At 44.2% G+C, this 21199-nt stretch overlaps 1 protein-coding gene and 1 pseudogene across 1 annotated transcript in view; both read right to left on the bottom strand.

Moving 5' to 3' along the window:
• The window catches only part of LOC126219945 (2-oxoglutarate dehydrogenase-like, mitochondrial), a 214478-nt gene extending 206497 nt beyond the window's left edge, over positions 1 to 7981 (bottom strand). Inside the window, exon 1 of the mRNA XM_049942150.1 lies at positions 7808 to 7981. Within this exon, the coding sequence (XP_049798107.1) occupies positions 7808 to 7981 (174 nt within the window). The remainder of the gene's footprint in view (positions 1 to 7807) is intronic.
• Positions 1511 to 1628, bottom strand: LOC126208133 (5S ribosomal RNA; annotated as a pseudogene).
• Positions 7982 to 21199: the final 13218 nt, after the last annotated feature.

Genomic DNA, 21199 nt, shown 5'->3' with positions numbered 1-21199 from the left:
CAGCTCGGCGAATGCACTGCCCTTAATCCTTGTGTACGCGATACTAAAGCCATTCGTGTATGTGCATATCGGGTATCCCATGACTTTTGTGCAAATGTTTCAAATGGCTCTGAGCACTATGGGACTTAACAGCTGAGGTCATCAGTCCCCTAGAACTTAGAACTACTTAAACCTAACTAACCTAAGGACAGCACACACATCCATGCCCGAGGCAGGATTCGAACCTGCGACTGTAGCGGTCTCGCGGTTCCAGACTGAAGCGCCTAGAACCGCTCGGCCACACCGGCCGGCATGACTTTTGTCACCTCAGAGTATAATAGTTATTTATCAAATACCTTATGTCAAAATTTTACGAAAAGATAATGACTTTTTTAAAAAAAATCCCTATCGCCAACTGCCCACCGTGAGATCTGGAACGCCCAGTAGCGGCGCAGTACGTACTCTGGTCACTACAACTGTCCTAATCTTATAGTTTTTTTCCCTTAAGACTGTTGCGGCGTAGGGTACTGAGTTACTCAACAACTGCAGAACTAATAACGTTCATTCGTTCAAATGACGTCGAATCTAATTGAGTTCACCTCAACTTGTGGTAAAGTTTCAATCTAATGAATTCAGAGTATTTACTCTGTTGATAAATTCGTCGATAAAAATTATAGCTGACACTCTCGTCGTTAAGAATTACAGTTATTTTATGACAAAAATTATTTCTTACGGACTTGTTATATGAATTTTACGTAAAACTCCCCATATTCTTTTGATATCCTCAACTGGATTCGGTGTAGAATAAGTTATTTTTATGCCACCAATTCGCAGACGTCACCAGACCTTTTGATTCGGTTGACTGTCATCAGAAATGAATGCAGTGATTCTTGTCCCTGATTGCCCGAGCTGGATCAGTGTCTGCGGGAGGTGTTACGTTGCGTCTTGCATACATTCAGAAAGTCGAATCCAGTGATGGAGCAGATTAGCATGATTTGCAAATTTATTCAAGTTAACGGAATTATCAAGTTTCAGCCAAGTATAATTGAACTGCAGCTCTTCTTGGAACTTAACTTCGCGCAAAATCAGTACACCTGCGCCTTTGTTTTCATCTTGTAATAGTTCACAATTGCTTCGACAGCATGTTTATTAATTCCATATGTGCTTTGGAGACGCTTTAGTAAATTACTGAGATATATTTCTGAAGGAAGTGGCAACATTCCATACTACAGACAGTACCTGTGTTCTCTGGGCGACTCAGTATTTCAAAGTAGGTTGTCCATAACAAACCTATTATCATACCGTATTCCCCTATTATGTAGCACTCCGTCTTCAGGCCACAAGTGGCCCATCGGGACCATCGGACCATCCGACCGCCGTGTCATCCTCAGGTGAGGATGAGGATAGGAGGGGCGTGTGGTCAGCACACCGCACTACCGGTCGTTATGATGGTTTTCTTTGACCGGAGCCGCTACTATTCGGTGGAGTAGCTCCTCATTTGGCATCACGAGGCTGACTGCACCCCGAAAAATGGCAACAGCACATGGCGGCCTGGATGGTCACCCATCCAAGTGCCGGCCACGCCAGACAGGGCTTAACTTCGGTGATCTGACGGGAACCGGTGTCTCCACTGCGGCAAGGCCATTGCCCCACTATTATGAAGCTATAGTTATTTGCTTAACATTGTGTTAACTGTGTTTCTTACCGAGTTTACAGTGACGTAGCTCGTAGGAGGTCTCATTGAGCCCTTTGGGCCTTCTTACGCTTTTCATCCGCAAGGTGCTTTCACAGTAGATTTATTTCGCCGTTCACTGTTCTCAGTTTATTACATAATCACGTAAGTTCAAGTTTCTTACACTTCGACGTTCCTTTTACTTGAATACTGCTGCGTTCAGCATTGATTCATTCTGTATGTTTTCCTTAGCAGAACGAAACGTTGGCACACATAGTAACTTCTTCTGGTTTGCCGTCTTCTGTGCTACAACTTCTCTTTTGCAATTGTTTGACTGGCTATTTCCTTTAGTGTAACATTTTGGGTGGATATTATTGTAAACAAGGAAATAATCGAGGAAAAACTTCAACATTTATAGACCATCTGTGTCATGGAATTTCAACTTGTTTAGCGCCGATGACAAACAAGTCCGTGTTTGTAATAAATTCCTCTGCGAAACATAAGTCTTACACAAATCAACTTTGAATCAGATCTCTGTATTTTGGAGGAACTTTTCACACTGACTTTAACAATTATACTTCGTTTTTTGCCTTTACTTTCTCTGTAACCGGATCTATAAGCTGGAAAGAACATGTGGGCATTTTTCTTCTTCTCTTTCACATTTAAATACGAGCAACTAGAAGTCATAACACCACTTTATAGCCGCAGATTGTACCTCTTCAACGTTCATACACAAGAGCATAAGCAAACACAAAATAAGCACACATAATACACCATCCGATAAAGAAGAAACGAGCAAGTGACAATGCTGCTTGGTAGTTCGCGCGCAAACCACGTGTGGCGTGCAACCTGTGCTAAAGATCGCGGAGACGCGCACTTCCTCCCTTCTACTCGCTGTGATGCCACATTCAGCACCTTCCATTTCGTGGCACCTCCCAGTCGAAGCCAAGATCAACGTCTTCCACTCTCATCATCCAGATTAGAGTCTCATATTTGATACTAGTAAACTATAAACTTGTAAAACTGAATCACTAGTCTGCTACTACCTCTCATTCTCTTCGTATCAACGAGGAAGCCCGCCCAGTCAGCAAACAGAACTGACACCCTAGAAAAATCTATGCGCCATAGCGACATCATTAATTACCCCATGCAATTATTTACACATGAAGTTTCTTGCACTTAAGACGTGTATTTGTAGATTAAAAATATACACATGTTTGTACTGAACCAATTTTTGAACCATGATTTCTGCTGTCCGTGGGGCTGCGCAGGATTATCTCCTGTGTCCAACTGAGTACGTAGTGAGGAGAGTCTCACGGACGAAGAACACCTCATAAAACGAGAATATATAATAACTATTTAAAAAATAAAAGAAATATGCTGATGTTCCTTTCAGAGATCCTAAGCGAAAAGGTTCTCATGGGTGTGAGATGTGTCAAAAAATCTTAAATTATATATATTTTCATTTAAGACGTAAAAGCAAACTTGTGACAAAACATGCAAATGGACAATACGCTGAAGCGCCTATGAAAACACTTAGACTAATGTAGCTACTAAGCATCAAGCGAAAATCTGTTTACAATAATATTTACATTGCTCAAGTCACTGCACTGAACCTGTCCAGAAGTCAGATTTTGCGTAACACATTAATTGATATTATTAATAATACATACATAGCTCGGTTCTACTAAGAAGCTTGTCATTGGAGTAAAATAAGCTGGCCACCAGAAATCTTTTGACATCCTTCTCTTAAACTGAACTTTATTTAGAGGGCGTCCGGTAAGTAGGGACAAATATTTGAAAATTTGGGGTAAGTTCTATGGGACCAAACTGATAAGGTCATCAGTCCCTAGGCTTACACACTACTTAATCTAACTTAAACTAACTCACGCTAACGACAACACACACACACCCATGCCCAACGGTGGACTCGAACCTCCGCTGGGGGAGCCGCGCGAACCGTGGCAAGGCCCCCCTCACCGCACGGCTACCCCGCGCGGTCAGGGACGAATATTAAAGTGCTGTAGAACATATAAAATTTATTGAAAATGTAATGGTTTTTTTACAAACACATTAAGTAACTTCTGCCATTTATATACGAAAAATTATATCCCCATACGACCTGCCTAGGTCGCGCGGCAACGAGCACTGTGTTCATTGAAGTTCTCGATGACGCTTTCACAAACATCTAGTGGGATGCCGTTAGTAACTCCTTTTAATTTCATCCTTCAATTAATGTACTGCTTGTGGTCTGTTCACGTACTTTTTTTTTCTTTTTGGGGAAACTTTTCATTCAGCAGAGCAATCGTTTCACGAGATATGTGAGATGTCGAGCCCTCTTGTTGAAATCAAAAATCGTCATTTTTATCAATAAGAGAGAAAAACCAGTAAGAAAGCATGTTTCCTTAAGGGTCGCCGTTCACAGTGATGGCAGATCCCTGATCAGTTTCAAAAGAATATGACCCGATCACTCCTCTTGTCCAGAATCCACACCATAAAAGTCATGCGTTGTAGATGCATTTCAAATGGCTCTGAGCACTATGGGACTCAACTGCTGTGGTCATAAGTCCCCTAGAACTTAGAACTACTTAAACCTAACTAACCGAAGGACATCACACTCATCCATGCCCGAGGCAGGATTCGAACCTGCGACCGTAGCGGTCGTGCGGTTCCAGACTGTAGCGCCTTTAACCGCTCGGCCAATGCGGCCGGCGTGTAGATGCATTTCATCTTCCACAGGCAATCGCGGATTTTCATTACCCCAAATTCTGCAGAACTGCTTATTGACGTACCCAATGACGTGGAAGTGCGATTCATCTGAAAAAATACTCTTTTTGTGTAGCTCTCATCCTCCGCTTGTCGACCCAGGGACTAGTTGTTTGTATGGTCCTATTCATCTCGTCATCATTATCATCATCATTCGTGACAGTGGCTCGATTGGACTATGCAACACTCTGGGCTGTGTAAAAATTGGGACTTTGTACGGGCAGTTGAGCGCCCCAGAAACAAACCATCATCATCATCATCGGCTTATCGAGCAAAGACGCATTGAGCAAACCGATCTCGTGCCGTGATATGCAGGCTTCAACTCTTACGTGATTTGAATCTTGTACGCAGGCATTTTCAGGTCTTGAGAAAGGATTTCATGCAGTGAACTTCGTGATCAATTCTACTTAGCTCGTTGGCGAACCGATTTTCTGGGGCTTACGGTCACATTGTCACGCACGGCAGCAATGTTTTCTTGTGCTCGAAAAGAACGCCGTTGTCCTGTTTTCTTAGCGTTTAAAACGGAACCTCTCCTCTGACACTTTCGGATCAACTTCCGAACTGATAATTCGATTGGAGCAGCATTACGTCCGATTGTCACACGCAGTTCATGAACTGTTTTTGTAATAACTCTAAATCACTTGGATAGGTTACCCAGTTGTCATCTCTCCATGACGAAAAAAACATAAAACAACTATGCTCGCCACTCAATAGCTATCAAGCTGCTAATGGGAAGGTTCGCAGGTAACAAACATGAAAAAATCACAGCTAACAACGGTCATATGATAAAATGGCGCAAAATTCAAATTCGTCCTTAGTTACCGGATACCCTTTATTATTTTTAAGGCTGCTGCAAGTTGCTGAAAATGTTTGTTCCTGAACAATGGACACCTTTCTGGAACAAAGTAACTGGCTTTAAATTTTTATAAAGATTATTTTTATTTCTGGTATTGAGCTGTTGTTTTGGGAAAGAAAAATATTATTTATAACAAAGTCCATTGTTCGTCCTCTACATCAATAGCACACTGCTTTCTTTGAATCAAGCGGCAAAATTAGTGTTTTTTTGCAGTTGTAACAAATATTAATGTCTAGTTGACTAAGGGAGCGTCTACTGAGAAAATGATAGATGATGTTTTGCGAAAATTATTAACTTGTTTTCCGCAAATGAGATTGAGTTAGACTTCGCCTACACACAGTTCAACGGGTTTCATATGTTAGAAATAAAACAACGTCCATTAATGTGATGTGCTAATAAACAGGATAGGTAGTTCTCGCTATTGGCCGCACATATTTATGAGTTTATACAGTGTGTTTCAAAATTACGGCGACAAACTTCGTGAAGATGTAGACGGGTGTCTTGAAAACAGAATGACGATATTAATCCGTGGCCGGAAAAATCATCCAAAAACGTCATCCGACGACGCTACAGAGCGTCGAAGTTAAAAGTGCCGGCGCCTGCTGTTAGGCTTCCCATCCGGCAGCATGCGCGACTTTGTACGCGAGTAGAATGCGGTCAGAACATCTCGCAATGTACCTGACGGCATTCTGGACATTAAATGGCGCTGAACGCGACAATGCCTGTCACTCCAACACAGCGAGTACGCTAACAGCGATAGCGGGAGAGGGGAACAACAAATACATGCAGTAGAAAAACAGGGCTCCATCGTAGTTTACCACGTGCTGGTGTCCCGCATCTTGGAAACGTTCACCTGGGCCGTGCAGCGCAACATGTATTTTCCTATGGTGAAGCGAGAGGCACAGCGATATGCATCTATGTCTAACGAGCGCGACATGTACACTACTGGCCATTAAAATTGCTACACCACGAAGTTGACGTGCTACAGACGCGAAATTTAACCGACAGGAAGAGGATGCTGTGATATGCAGATGGTTAGCTTTTCAGAGCATTCACACAAGGTTAGCGCCGCTGGCGACACCTACAACGTGCTGACATGAGGAAAGTTTCCAACCGATTTCTCATATACAAACAGCAGTTGATCTGCGTTGCCTGGTGAAACGTTGTTGTGATGCCTCGTGTAAGGAGGAGAAATGCGTAGCATCACGTTTCCGACTTTGGTAAAGCTCAGATTGTAGCCTATCGCGATTGCGGTTTATCGTATCGCGACATTGCTGCTCTCGTTGGTCGAGATCCAATGACTGTTAGCAGAATATGGAATCGGTTGGGTCAGGAGGGTAATACGGAACGTCGTGCTGGATCCCAACGGCCTCGCATCACCAGCAGTCGAGATGACAGGCAAGTTATCCGCACGGCTGTAACGGATCGTGCAGCCACGTCTCGATCCCTGAGTCAACAGATGGGGACGTTTGCAAGACAACAACCATCTGCACGAACAGTTCGACGACATTTGCAGCAGCATGGACTATCAGCTCGGAGATCACGGCTGCGGTTACACTTGACGCTGCATCACATACAGGAGCGCCTGCAATGGTGTAATCAACGACGAACCTGGGTGCACGAATGGCAAAACGTCATTTTTTCGGATGAACCCAGGTTCTGTTTACAGCAGCATGATGCTGGCATCCGTGTTTGGCGATATCGCGGTGAACGCACAATAGAAGCGTGTATTCGTCATCGCCATACTGGCGTATCACCCGGCCCGGCGTGACGGTATGGGGTGCCATTGGTTACACGTCTCGGTCACCTCTTGTTCGCATTGACGGCACTTTGAACAGTGGACGTTATATTTCAGATGTGTTACGACCTGTGGCTCTACCCTTCATTCGATCCCTGCGAAACCCTACATTTCAGCAAGATAATGCACGACCGCATGTTGCAGATCCTGTACGGGCCTTTCTGGATACAGAAAATGTTCGACTGCTGCCCTGGCCGGCACATTCTCCATATCTCTCACCAACTGAAAACGTCTGGTCAATGGTGGCCGAGCAACTGGCTCGTCACGATACGCCAGTCACTACTCTTGATGAACTGTGGTATCGTGTTGAAATTGCAGGGGCAGCTGTACCTGTACACGCCATCCAAGCTCTGTTTGACCCAATGCCCAGGCGTATCAAGGCCGGTATTACGGCCAGAGGTGGTTGTTCTGGGTACTGATTTTTCAGGATCTATGCACCCAAATTGCGTGAAAATGTAATGACATGTCAGTTCTAGTATAATATATTTGTCCAATGAATACCCGTTTATCATCTGCATTTCTTCTTGGTGTAGCAATTTTAATGGCCAATAGTGTATTTTTCTATGGTGAGGTGAGAGGCAATGGGCACACAGCGTTACGCACCTCTGGGAACGATGTCCCTAAAGGCTTCAGCTGCACAACCCCACATCTGCGGCCCTCCATTGGCGTTTCAGTGAAACGGGTAGTTTCACAGAGCGTCGACACTTCAGAGGTCGCGCGCGGAGCATTCGCACACCATGATGTACAGAGAACTGCTAGAGAGGTTCGACGCAGACCCATCCGGGAGCACCCCGCGCTGTGGCACACGTAATGCGTAGCTCGCACTCAGCGATTTGGCGGAAGCTGCATGAGCAGGGAAGGCGTCCATTCCATTTCCAGAAGACACAGGTTCCGGCAGTGGTTCCTGCATCGTTGTGCCTGGCAGCCGTTTTATGCTGCGTATGTTTTGTTCACGGGCGATGCCTCCTCCGCCCGTGACGGGATGGGCAGAGATGAACTCCCACCCCAACCGCGAACGAGGTCATCAGAAGAAGTTAACGATCAATGTACGGGCTGCCATAGCCCACGATTACTTGATTGTCCCCATACATACTTTCCCCTCGACTTACAGTCGGCAGCTGTACAACGTGTATCCGATTAGTGGTGAGGAGTTACTGGAGGAGGTGACACTTTCAGTCCTTCGACATACGTGGTTCCAGCACGATGGAGCACCCACACACTTCAGTCAAGCTGCCAGAGCACAGACCGAACGGATGTTTAGGGATCACTGGATTAGCTGAGGTGGCCCTGTAACGTGGCCGACACAGTCGCCTGATCTGAATCCTTCCTGTGGGGCCATCTGAAGAATGGTGTGTACGAAAATCCGGTGGAGTCAGCGAAAGACGTATTGGTAAGGCTATAAGCAATGTGTGAGGTTGTTTACACCACGCCTGGTATCTTTGACCGAGTGCAGCAGCCACTGATACGCAGATGTCAGGCATGCTGCGACGCTGGAGGCAGGCCTTTTGAGCGTCTTCTGTAATTGTATGTTGAAAGCATTTTTGTGGGGGTCCACAGCTCGTGGTGTAGTGGCTAGCGTTGCTACCTCTGGATCACGGGGTCCCGGGTTCGATTACCGGCCGGGTTGTGAACTTTCTCTGTCTGGGGACTGAGTGTTTGCGTTGTACTCATCATTTCATCATCATCCTAATCATTCGTGACAGTGGCTAGATTAGACTGAAAAAGATTGGACTGTGAAACAATTGGGACTTTGTACGGGTGCTGATGACTGCGCAGTTGAGCACCCCACAAACCAAACATAATTTTTGCGGGGAGTACCAGCAACCTGATAAACTAATTTAAACAAGAGAAGAAAAAAGTCTCCGCCGCAATGGAACATTTAATTTTTAACGTTTGTTTCGTACACAGTATTTAATTTCCTGGAAATTGGAAATTTGTGGTAAAGTCTTATGGGACCAACCTGCTGAGGTCATCGGTCCCTAAGCTTACGCACTACCTTATCTAACTTACACTAAGGACAACAACCACAAACACACCCATGCCCGAGGGAGGACTCGAACCTCCGACGGGGAGAGCCGTCCGGACCGTAACAAGACGCATCAGACCGCGCGGCTGCCCCGCGCGGCTTATTTTCCTGTACCAACAGAATAAATTGTAATGTTCATTCTTTAGATGCTGTTGCCTGATGCCTGCCACAGTGTCTACCCGTATGGTTCCTCTCCGTTTCCTTGCATTCACAGTTTATGTCCTTTAAATTCAATAAAGGCGCCGACGTCTCGGAATGTCTGCCGTTACGTAATTCGGCCGATTGCCGCACACTACATGGGAGTAGACGGCGATGGCTACTGCGCAGGCCTGCTCGCCTCCGTAATTTCGACGCTGTCGTTCTCTGTATGTCACATGCTGTATACTATACCGCGAAACATAGGAGACTGTATAGAGCAGGCTGTTCCAGCTCGTCGGCTCCATTGTGAGCCGCGGAGCGCTCCCTGCTCCAAGCAGCCGTGTCGCTCGCTGTGACCATTCAAGTGGGCCTGCACGTGGCACGGCTGGCTGAGGCAGGCGGCAAGCCAAGCAAGCGTTTTGATGTGCCAGCTGCGTCTTACGAGATCGACAACCTCATACTCTTAGCTGCTAAGACGTGGTGACATGCTACACCAGGAAATACGATGTTCAGGAAATAAATAAGAAACAACTGCTTTACAAGAAATTGCATACTAAATTTATTGTGCCTCTGTAGCTTGACATTTTCTTTTCATTACAAGATCGGAAATATCAGGCTTCAAAGTGTCCGCAGCGTTAATGCGGAGGATGGCCTTCATTGTTGCATCCTGGAGAAACGCACGTTCCTTAATTTTTACTCTTTTCATTGCTGAGAAAAGCTGCTCACAACAATATGTAGATACAAACACGCACACGATCTGAGCGGCATTGCTGTGAAGCTTCGGAAATGTTTTTTGCTGTAATGAACGATACCATCGTGACAAATCCAACGTGTTGTAGCACCTGTCTGTCAACAAAGTTGAATTTTGCTATCAATAATCTCCAATTGAAGTGATGATGACAGGTCATCGGGGGAAACTGAAAAAGGAGTGCTGAACACCTTAAGTTCCATTTCCAAACTAGTGAGGTCTCGGAATCGTGTTTCAAACGACATGATGAGCTGCTTTAACTTTGCTTGGTAATCGGCGAAAGTAGCACCTTCAGGTAGTTTTAAAGAAGCAAGACGATTGAAGAACGTTAAATGTCCATTACTCATCTCACTCTCAAATAAACGTAACTTTTCCATGAACGCTTTGATCTGGTCGTGCGTGTCAACGATTAGCTACCCTTTGCCCTGCAATGACAGAGCCGGCCGCGGTGGTCTAGCGGTTCAGGCGCTCGGTCCGGAACCGTGCGACTGCTACGGTCGCAGGTTCGAATCCTGCCTCGGGCATGGATGTGTGTGATGTCCTTAGGTTAGTTAGGTTTAAGTAGTTCTAAGTTCTAGGGGACTGATGACCACAGATGTTAAGTCCCATAGTGCTCAGAGCAATTTTAAAATGCTTAAAAATGCAATGACAGATTTAAATTATTCAGATGCATAGTTATGTCAGCTAGGAACGCCAGGTCTGATATCCATTTTATATCTTTCAGACAACGCATTTCTTCTCCTTTCATTTCGAGAAAAAGGGATATTTCCTCACGTATGGCAAAGAAAATATCAAGAACTCAGCCAATGAACTGTACTGTGGTAAGGTATATCCCCATACTCCGCTTCCATATCTTTCAAGAATCCTTTGAATTGGCGATGATTCATACTGTGACGCCGCACAAAATTCACACACTTCACGACATCTTTCATTACGCCACCTAGCTCTACTGTTTCAGCACACAGTGCCTCTTGGTGAATAAAACAATGAAGAGTCAAAATGTCTTTCCCGAATTCGTCCCTGAGTTTATTTTTCAAACGAGAAGCAAACCCTTGGTGACGCCCGATCATTTGTGGTGCACCGTCTGTCGCTACAGAATGGAGCTTATCCCACGGCAAATTCATATTGTCCACTGATTCACAAACAGCTTCAAAAATGTCACGCCCTGTTGTGGTGTCCCCCTCAGGAGACACCGCCTTAACGAAACACTGTCCGTGTGGGGAGGGGGTTTGTGTGATCCAATGAATTGGAGGGCTATACTGGCTGTAGTCTAACTACCAGCAGGGCCTCCCAAGCCGCACAGGTCTCCATAGAGGATCCACACAAAGTGTGTCTCACAACGTCCCGTCTAGTGTCCTGTCCTATCCTATTCTATTCTGTCCCATCCTATACATTCCCTTCCTTTCCTTTTCCTCCTTGTGATTGTGTGGCAGCATACACAGTCCCCTAAAGTGGACAGCGGAAGATCCTTGGAAACCAGGACAACGTTGATGCACATAGGCCTTACTGCGAAGGGATGGATAGCGTTCTGTAGTCGTGGTGAAGACAAGCTATCTAAGGGGTAAGGCCCTGAAATAAAACCTTGGCAGGTGTCCAGGCCATGAGGTGGCAGCCCCACCAGGACACTCGGGGGGTGTGGGCTGATAACCCGCACCACCAAAAAACACATATCACAGAAACTAAAAGGAGAAACAGCCGGATGTATCTTAAGGATATGACCTTTGGCCTGAAAAGGAGAACCAGTATCGGTTTTTGGAATGTAAGGACGTTGAGAGAGGCAGGGAGGCTAAGACAGGTTGAAAAAGAGATGGAGAACTATCGACTAGATATATTGGGAATAAGTGAAGTAAGGTGGCCAGAATCTGGGGAATTCCAAACACAAAATGGTGGAGTGTTGCTGTATGCGGGTCTGACAGGTGAGAACGCGATGCACAGGAATGGTGTAGGGCTCTTACTGTCTAAAAGCAACAAGAAGAGCTTACTGGAGTGGAAACCAGTCTCAGAACGGATAATAACCGCACGCTTTAAAACAAATGTGCGATATGTCACTGTAATTCAATGCTATGCACCTACTGAAATAGCTAAAGGAGAATTAAAAGATGCATTTTATACAGAGCTTAACGGAGTCCTTAGACAAACAAATTCTAGGGACATAAAAATTTTAATGGGTGATTTGAACGCAAAAGTTGGTTCAGAAAATGAAGGGATTGAACATATCATGGGCGTGCATGGCATGGGGATCAGGAATGTAAATGGTGAACTGTTGATAGATACATGCGCTGAACATGACCTAGTCATTGGAGGCACATTGTTTCCACATCGTAACTGCCATAAGATAACGTGGGTTTCTCCAGACCACGTTACCGAAAATCAAATAGACCACATAGTCATAAGCCGCAAGTTCCGACACTCTCTATTAGATGTCAGAAATAGAAGATGGGCAGACGTTGGAAGTGACCACCACCTAGTTTTGGCGGAATTCAGACTGAAGATAGTGGTAAATAGAACCAAGCTCAATCATAGGTGCAAGAAAATAGAGGTGGCAAGATTAAAAGACCAACAGATCAAAGAAACATTTGCCCTTGAACTACAAAACAGATTCCAGGTCCTCTCTGAAGAAAACTTTATGGAAGAGGGAATTGAAACATGCTGGCAAAAAATCATGAACAGTTATTTAGATGTGGAAGAAAAAATCTTAGTATTTAAGGCATATCAAAGGAAGGAATGGATCTCCGATGCTACGTGGAATGAAATCAGCCACAGGAAAGAACTAAAACTTAAGTTAAATTTTTGTAAGACAAGAGCGCAGAAGAGCGAAGCGCATAAAGAATACATGGAGGCGAACAAAAAAGTGAAAACATTGCTACGTCGAGATAAAAGGAAATGGATAGATGAGCAAGCAAAATTAGCAGAAGAGCAGCAAGACAAGGAAATATGAAAGAGCTCTACAACATTACCAAACGGTTGTCATTGAAGAACTTCAGACATGAAGGACCAGTTAAGAACAAGAATGGTGTGATGCTTACAACTCAACAGGCACAGCTACAGAGATGGGAGGAGCACTTCAAAAATGGTTCAAATGGCTCTGAGCACTATGGGACTCAACTGCTGTGGTCATCAGTCCCCTAGAACTTAGAACTACTTAAACCTAACTAACCTAAGGACATCACACACATCCATGCCCGAGGCAGGATTCGAACCTGCGACCGTAGCGGTCGCACGGTTCCGGACTGCGCGCCTAGATCCGCGAGACCACCGCGGCCGGCGGAGGAGCACTTCAGGGAACTGTTAAATTGTGAAGACAACCAAGAGGAACAGGTAATAGATGTTCCAGAGTAAGTCGAAGAAGATCAAGATATAAATTTGCAGTGTCACACAATGGACGAAATTAGAATTGCCTTGAAAGCACTATAAAAAAGAAAGGCTCCAGGCCTACACAACATAGCACCAGAGCTCTTAAAAGCCGATATTGAAAGTACTGTTAAAACGCTCCATCCTTTGCTGAAGCATATTTGGCTTGAAGAGAAATCTCCAAAGGAGTGGAAAAATGGCTTGGTGGTAAAGCTCCCAAAAAAGGGAAATTTGTCAGACTGTAACAACTGGCGTGGTATTACATTGTTGTCAGTGCCCAGTAAGGTCCTCACCATAATTATTTTAAACAGAATTAAAGAATCCCTTGAAAAGCGACTGCGTAAAGAACAGGCCGGTTTTAGGGCACAACGCAGCTGTGTCTTATTAACACTCTTAGGATCATCTTAGAGCAAAGCAAAGAATTCCAAGCAACCATGCACCTGGCATTCATTGCTTTTCATAAGGCCTTCGATTCCGTGCAACATAAAGTGCTCTGGCATACCACAGAAGATGTTAAACATCATAAAAGATCTATATGATTGCTACGAATGCTGCATACTCCACAAGGGAAATATGACAGAGCCCATAAAAGTAACAACTGGAGTCCGGTAGGGTTGCATTTTGTCACCAACACTTTTTCTACCCATTCTAGACTCTGTTATGTGAAGAGTCACAGCAGGCAGGAGACGAGGAATCCAGTGGGGGATCCACGAACGTCTGGAGGATTTGGATTTTGCAGACGTCATAGTTTTATTAGCTCCAAGGCTGACTGATATGCAAGCTAAATTAAACTTGCTGAAAGAAGAAACAGAGACTGCTGGCTTCAAGATAAACACAGGCAAAACAAAGGAAATGAGAGTAAATTCAGGGAACATGGAGGTGCCCCTGTTAATAGGTGAGCAGCGAGTGGAGACTGTCAACTCATTCCTGTATCTGGGTAATATAGTTGCGGAAGATGGTGGAGCTGGAGATGACGTGAAAAACCGCATTAAAAAGGCAAATGCTGCCTTCATACAATTGTATCCAATATGGAAAAATAGAAATATCACATACAAAACAAAAATCCGTATTTTTAATACGAATGTGAAGGCTGTCCTCCTGTACGCCAGTGAAAGTTGGAAAATGGATAAAAAGATAACAACCCAGTTACAAAGCTTCATAAATAGATGTCTTCGACGCATCATGAATATCTGGTGGCCAGAAAAATATGTAATGAGGAGCTCTGGCGAATAACAAACCAGATACCTGTAGAAGACTAGATACGAGAGAGAAAGTGGGGATGGTTGGGGCACACCTTGAGAAAACCAGATGGAGCCATCGAGAAAAAAAGCATTGGAATGAAATCCACAGGGAACATGGAAGAGAGGAAGACCAAGGGGCACATGGAAGAGGACAATGGAAGGGGAAGCAAAAAGAGTTGGCAAGACCTGGGCAGAATTGAGGCAAATGGCCAAAAACAGAGACGGATGGCGAGTTCTCCTGGATGCCCTATGCCCCCATAGGGGCCAAAGGAATTAAGTCAAGTAAGTCAAGTTGCGGTGCAATCGAGTGGTACCACATCCAAGAGTTCTTCAGTTACATGCAGCTCCATGTCGACACCACGCACAAAGACTGGAAGCTGAGCACAGTCCGATACGTCGGTGCTTTCATCAAGCGCTAGCAAAAATGCAACAAAGCTCTCCGCCTTTTTCCTGAGCTGTGTCCCTAAATCCGCTGCCATGTCCAGGATTCGACGAGACATCGTTTGCTTCGACAGGCAAACCCCTTCAATTGCCTGCGACTCCCTTACGAGTGGTCCCACCGAAAACGGCTTGCCACTCGTCGCAATGATGTGAGCGACTGTGTAGCTTGCTCAAATTGCAGATTCGGTAGCTCTTTCTCCGCTCTCATTAACATGAAAATTATAAACGCATTACAGAACACGAACTATGTTGCATGTTTTGATACCCTCCGTATTACGAAACCGTTTTTAAACTTACATCTCCTGGTATGTCGTTCTTATGCCTGGCTCCCAGTTTCCTGCGTGCAAGGCCTTCTACCTGATCGTAGTGCGCTGAGTGAAGACGTGTATAATGTCGTTATATATTGTACCTCTTCGCAGAATTAAATACTTTATGACATACAAGACTCTGCGGACGACCATCCCTCTCAATGAATAGAAAGGTATCCTCCAACAGAGGTATAGGGCTCCCGCGGCTAAAGTGCGCGTCATTTACGACGGCGGCCGAGTTTAGGTTCGTTCTACGCATATGACGTCACAAAACACAGTCAGCCAATGAACAGAGAACGACGTTGCCAGAGCTCGACTGCAGTGCAGAGCACGGAGTGTCTTCAGTATTAGAAACGTTCAGTCATAAATAAAGTAACTGAACAAAAGCAATGTCTTGATAGCAGACTTTCTTTTATAGAAAGTTTGGAGAAAGGATTCTTTATACCAATTGCTTTATATTCTATTAATTAATTTAACTAAACAAGCAATAACCCTCCTAATTCAGGTGATAGCAAGGAAATGTGTTTGTATCAATCTCACTAACCGTTTTTTTCGCAATAAAGAACAGCGGTAATTGTTTATTTCCTATTGTACTTCGACGAAACGTGAGTAATTTATAGTCATACCAATAGTTTTTGTCAGTATTTTCCTCCTCCAGGAAGACTATTGAATGATGAGCCGCGTTAGCGAAAAGTTCTGAGTTCAAACCTTGTTCGGTGTTTAATATTTTCTTTATTGAAAAACAATATCGAAGTGTCTTACTTCATGAATTTTATTCGTTTGAAAGTAATTTTTTGAAATTTCTAGTGGCAACTAAAATCGACCATACAGAAAGTATACACTATGGACTTTTACATCTGCAAACTCTTCAAAATTGCGTGCAATGGTTTACTACATTTAATGTTGCACAATAACTGCGTTGAACAGCGCGCTCCCCATTAAGTCATTAATGGGGGGAAGGTATCAGTCAAGAAGATGGGTAAAAACCAAATTTTTGGGCGAAATAGTTTTTGTGAAATCGAATGATAAGTGTGTCAAAGCAGTCGGAACACCATGTGTCTGCACAAGCGAGCAGTGCAGTGACAAAATCGCGCACAGTGCGGAATGCGGGGAGCACGTCTCTGTAGCAGCGAAAGGGTTAATACGGCCGTGGTGGCTTTACTTCATAAACAGCGCGCTCCCCCCTAAACGTAAGTTTGCGAACTATACTATACTATGGCGCTGCTTCTCTTGGCGCGTGCAACCGGCAACGCAGCAATCTCCTGCGTCTGGGCGGGCATGCGCGAACCGCCGTGATAAAATAATTCAACTATAGTCATAGCTGTCACTGAACACGGATTATTGCGTCAGTTGCGGCTGTATGCGGCCAGGGGGCAGTGAGTTCGCTTTCCCCCTCCACGCGGGCTCCGAGCTGCCGCAGTGAGCGCTCCTGAGCACTCCGGCTCCCTGGAGCTCAGTTGGAACAGCCTGGTCTAGAGGAACAAAATGAGGATAGGAACTCGCGTCCACAAAAAACTTCATCCAACTATGTTATAGACTGTCGAAGGTAATAGGAGGCGGCGCCTGCCATGGGGCCTCACCTTCAGCAGCAGGCGTGATGTTCTACGCAAAACAACCTGCGATTTTTGATATTCAGTAAACGCGACCGATTGCCACAATGCCAGTGGAACAACCTGTAATTGGTCAAGATGTAGCCATATAATTATATCATTTTATTGATGTTACCAACTTTTTTTCTATTTACGGGTTCCACATCATGACAGTTGCTGTGAATTCATCAGTGGAATATGTGACTAACTAAAAGAAATTTGCAGATTCCACTGGTCAGTTGAATCTTCAGTGTCCCTAAGTCTCTATTTAAGATATTGCTTCCTAGAAGGTCCTCGCACGATTCGACTAGACTAACAACTTGGGAACAATGGTTGCAATGCGAGGGAAGCTAGATCTTCAAGCTTGCTCTACGCGTTCGAATATGAAACTATCAATGGTTTACAATTTTTTTTTCGTTTTTAACTTCACTGGTTTTAAACGCCATCGTGACCTACCATTTATTAACATTGCGGCATGTACTGCTTCTGGCAGCCGCGGAAGAACCTGCGTAGCATTTGGTATTGAAGAGCACTGGGAATGAAATCTGAATCTGCTATACAAATTTCAGCATGCTTCGAAAACGAAAACAAAACTATTTTTCGTTGTGAAGATCAAAAATCGTCAGGATTGTCGAGTGATATTTGAGCGTGGGGATGAAACGACGGCCGGCAGCTGTGACCGAGCGGTTCTAGGCGCTCCAATCCGGAACCGCGCTGCTGCTACGGTCGCAGGTTCGAATCCTGCCTCGGGCATGGATGTGTGTGCTGTCCTTAGGTTAGTTAGGTTTAAGTAGTTCTAAGTCTAGGGGACTGATGACCTCAGATGTTAAGTCTCATAGTGCTTAGAGCCATTTGAACCATTTTTTGATGAAACGACTTCGGCGAGAGTATCTGCTGAGGACTGTCTCACTTCCGTATTGTCCAGACAACCATGGCAAATGTATTATCTACTTCACTACTGAACAGCTTACGTCCGCTGATTTCCAGGTACCACAACAGAAACAACTGATAACATTAGGAACATTACCGTGCAATCATAGGTATTTTCTCATCGTATCCTAATTTCAAGAGGAGTATTAAATGAATACCGGTACGGAAAATTACTGATTTTGGGAACTAAGGCAGGGATAAAAAATTGATCAAAATTTAGTCCCCAAAGGTAATTTCAGAAGAATTGTTTGTTTTATAATATATGGCAGAAAGCATAACTAACAGCTGGAACGTGAAATTACCCATCTATTCAAATTTACTTATTCATGTGTTCCTTTTGCAAAGACAGAACTCATCTTACATTTATGGTTTAGGAAGCACAATGACTGTAGGATTTCAGTGAGTTACGCTCAGTGAATGGAGATATACGTACGTGATTATTTGTGCTTAACTATAAAAGAGGTTAATTGTAATCTACACCAAATGTTAATTGCCTAACTCTAGGCCGTTGCCTTCTGGTGTTCACATTGTTTGCCTGTGATCTCTATTTTCATAGCCAGTGGCAAATATTTACAACGGATAACCGAATAAAGGAGCTCAATACTCAGAAGGAACGGCTGATATCTGAACGCAAATGTTGCGATATTTTCAAAATGGCTCTGAGCACTATGGGACTCAACTGCTGTGGTCATAAGTCCCCTAGAACTTAGAACTACTTAAACCTAACTAACCTAAGGACAGCACACAACACCCAGCCATCACGAGGCAGAGAAAATCCCCGACCCCGCCGGGAATCGAACCCGGGAACCCGGGCGTGGGAAGCGAGAACGCTACCGCACGACCACGAGATGCGGGCCGATATTTTCAATTACTTGCCGTGACAAACATCTGTTTAAGCTGCTGTGTGACGTGAAAGGAAATCAATGACAAGATTCGCTGAAGGCATTGCTATCCTAAGTGAAAGTAATGTAGAATTACAGGGCCTGTTGAATATAACGAACAGTCTAATTAGTACAGACTATGGATTGAGCGTAAACTGAAGATGGTTCAAATGGCTCTGAGCACTATGGGATTTAACTGCTGAGGTCATCAGTCCCCTAGAACTTAGAACTACTTAAACCTAACTAACCTAACGACATCACACACATCCATGCCCGAGGCAGGATTCGAACCTGCGGCGGTAGCGGTCGCGCAGTTCCAGACTGTAGCGCCTAGAACCGCTCGGCCACTCTGGCCGGCTGTAAACTGAAGACAAACGAAAGTAATGAGGGTAGCAGAAATGAGATTAGGGATAAACTTACCAGCAAGATTGGTGACAAAGTAGACGAAGTGAAAGAATTCTGCTGCTTTAGAAGCAAAAAAACGCATATGGACGAAACACGGAGGATAGAAATAGCAGACCAGCAGTGGCAAATAAGGCGTTCCTGGCCCAAAGAAGTCTACTAGTATCAAACATAGGTCTTAATTTGAGGAAAAATTTGCTGAGAATGTACATTAGGACAACCGCATTTTATGCAAGTGAGTCACGGATTCTGGGAGCACCGAAAAAGAAAATACTCGAAGGGTTTCACACGTGGTATTATGCAAGCATGTAAAAATTAGGTGGAATGCTAAGATAAGGAATGGGGAGTGTCTCTGTATAAAAACACTGGCAAGAAGAAGCGACATGATATAGCACATGTGTTAAGACATTACGGAGTAACTTCCAAGGTACTACTACAGTGGATTGTAGAGGGTAAAAACTGAAGAAAAAAAACATTCAATTGATAATTGAGGACATGGGGTCAAGTGGGTCTGAGACAAAGTAACTGGCCAAAAGGGGAACACGTGGCAGGTATTATCAGACGATTCAAAAAACTCATGAAGAAAAAAAAAGATAAGAAAGAGAAAGAAAAAGAAAGTGCGCTTCATGAGAGATGAGAAACTTTACAGTGAAAGTGGATGAGTGGTAATGATGTACGGGCAGATACAAAATGTCTGTGAGGATACAAGAGTGCCTAGATTTGCAAATCACATTAAAAGGCTACAAAGCGGGAAATAAGACAAAAGTAACAGGCTGAAATCGACTACAGATCTCAATACTAAAAGTCAGAATGAAATGATTATTAAAGCGAAAACTGAAGCATTGTTTGAAAACGTTACGTGACTTAATAGACGTAGTCATATTAAACATGGGATGTTCTCACTCTTCCGTGAACCGTAAGTCCAATCAGGTTAACGTCTCGTGACGTGTCAAAGAAAAGTATGATGTGTTCCACAGCCTTAGATTATTGACGTGGCGCTTACCAGTTCAGAAACGACGCCAGTCTATGAAGCAAGAAACCGAGGAGGCGTACGTGAATTTGTGGAGGAAGTGGCATATGACAGTTGAACTTGGAAAGGCTACCAAACGGGTATCTCGACGTGAGTGTTCATTTACCAGAAATCAAAGCCTGTGTGGAAGTTGTGGACCCCATCTCGTATGGTATGACCACATTGCTACCAGTTCTCTCTTTTACCAACGACTGAATGACTATATTTAATTAAATGATGGTATTTGATGAGACACTCGTCGATTTTTTTTTAAGCTACCGCGGTTCCCTCAACGATTCCCTCCAGTATCGCATGGGGAAGCGAGTGTTGGATTATCATGATATGCTCTTCGGTTGCTGAATATGCCTTAGAGGCAAAACTTCCTGATGATGCTATACAGCCTGCCTTACTCAAGCTATCTGTTGTAATACGGTGTCCTTAACTGACCAGTTTCCTGGCATGCCTTTTATCGCCATATTGCGCACTCTGAACGAGAGCTATGTATCCAACTGTTCATATCAACAGCTTGTTTACTAGAGCTGCTTCTGAGCTACCGTCATGTCGACAGTAACAATCGTATCAGCTGTCGAAATACAGTGTTGGTGATACGGCATAGCAGCTAGATCAACGTTTCGAAAGCTGTGACAAACGTGTATGTATTTTAGGTTTCGTTATATAAATGATTTACGAAAATTAAGAACTTGCCCTCATCCAGCGGTGAAACCCACAGAAGACTAGTTACTCATTCACTAATGGCGTTCTTACTCTAAATTCAGTCTCTCTTTCTCTGGTTGCAGTAGTTTGTGAATGTTATCATTTGTTTGTTGATTTGCGAGAGGGGAAACAGCGACATTTCCATACCGAATTACTTACAGGTATATGAAGAGTGAAATAAAAGCAGTATAATCGCGTGCTGCTTGAGTCACCTGCAGATGTCAAACAGCTGGCTCGTACAAATATTGTGCAATTTTTGTAACACAATCCGATGCAAAGCTCGAGGACCTTACAAGCAACATACTCATGCCGGTTGGCGTATTATTAAAGATATCACAGACGATTAGAAA

This window comes from Schistocerca nitens, chromosome 1 (assembly GCF_023898315.1).
Source record: "Schistocerca nitens isolate TAMUIC-IGC-003100 chromosome 1, iqSchNite1.1, whole genome shotgun sequence".
Lineage (NCBI taxonomy): Eukaryota > Metazoa > Arthropoda > Insecta > Orthoptera > Acrididae > Schistocerca > Schistocerca nitens.
This window is presented reverse-complemented; position numbering and strand designations above follow the sequence as displayed.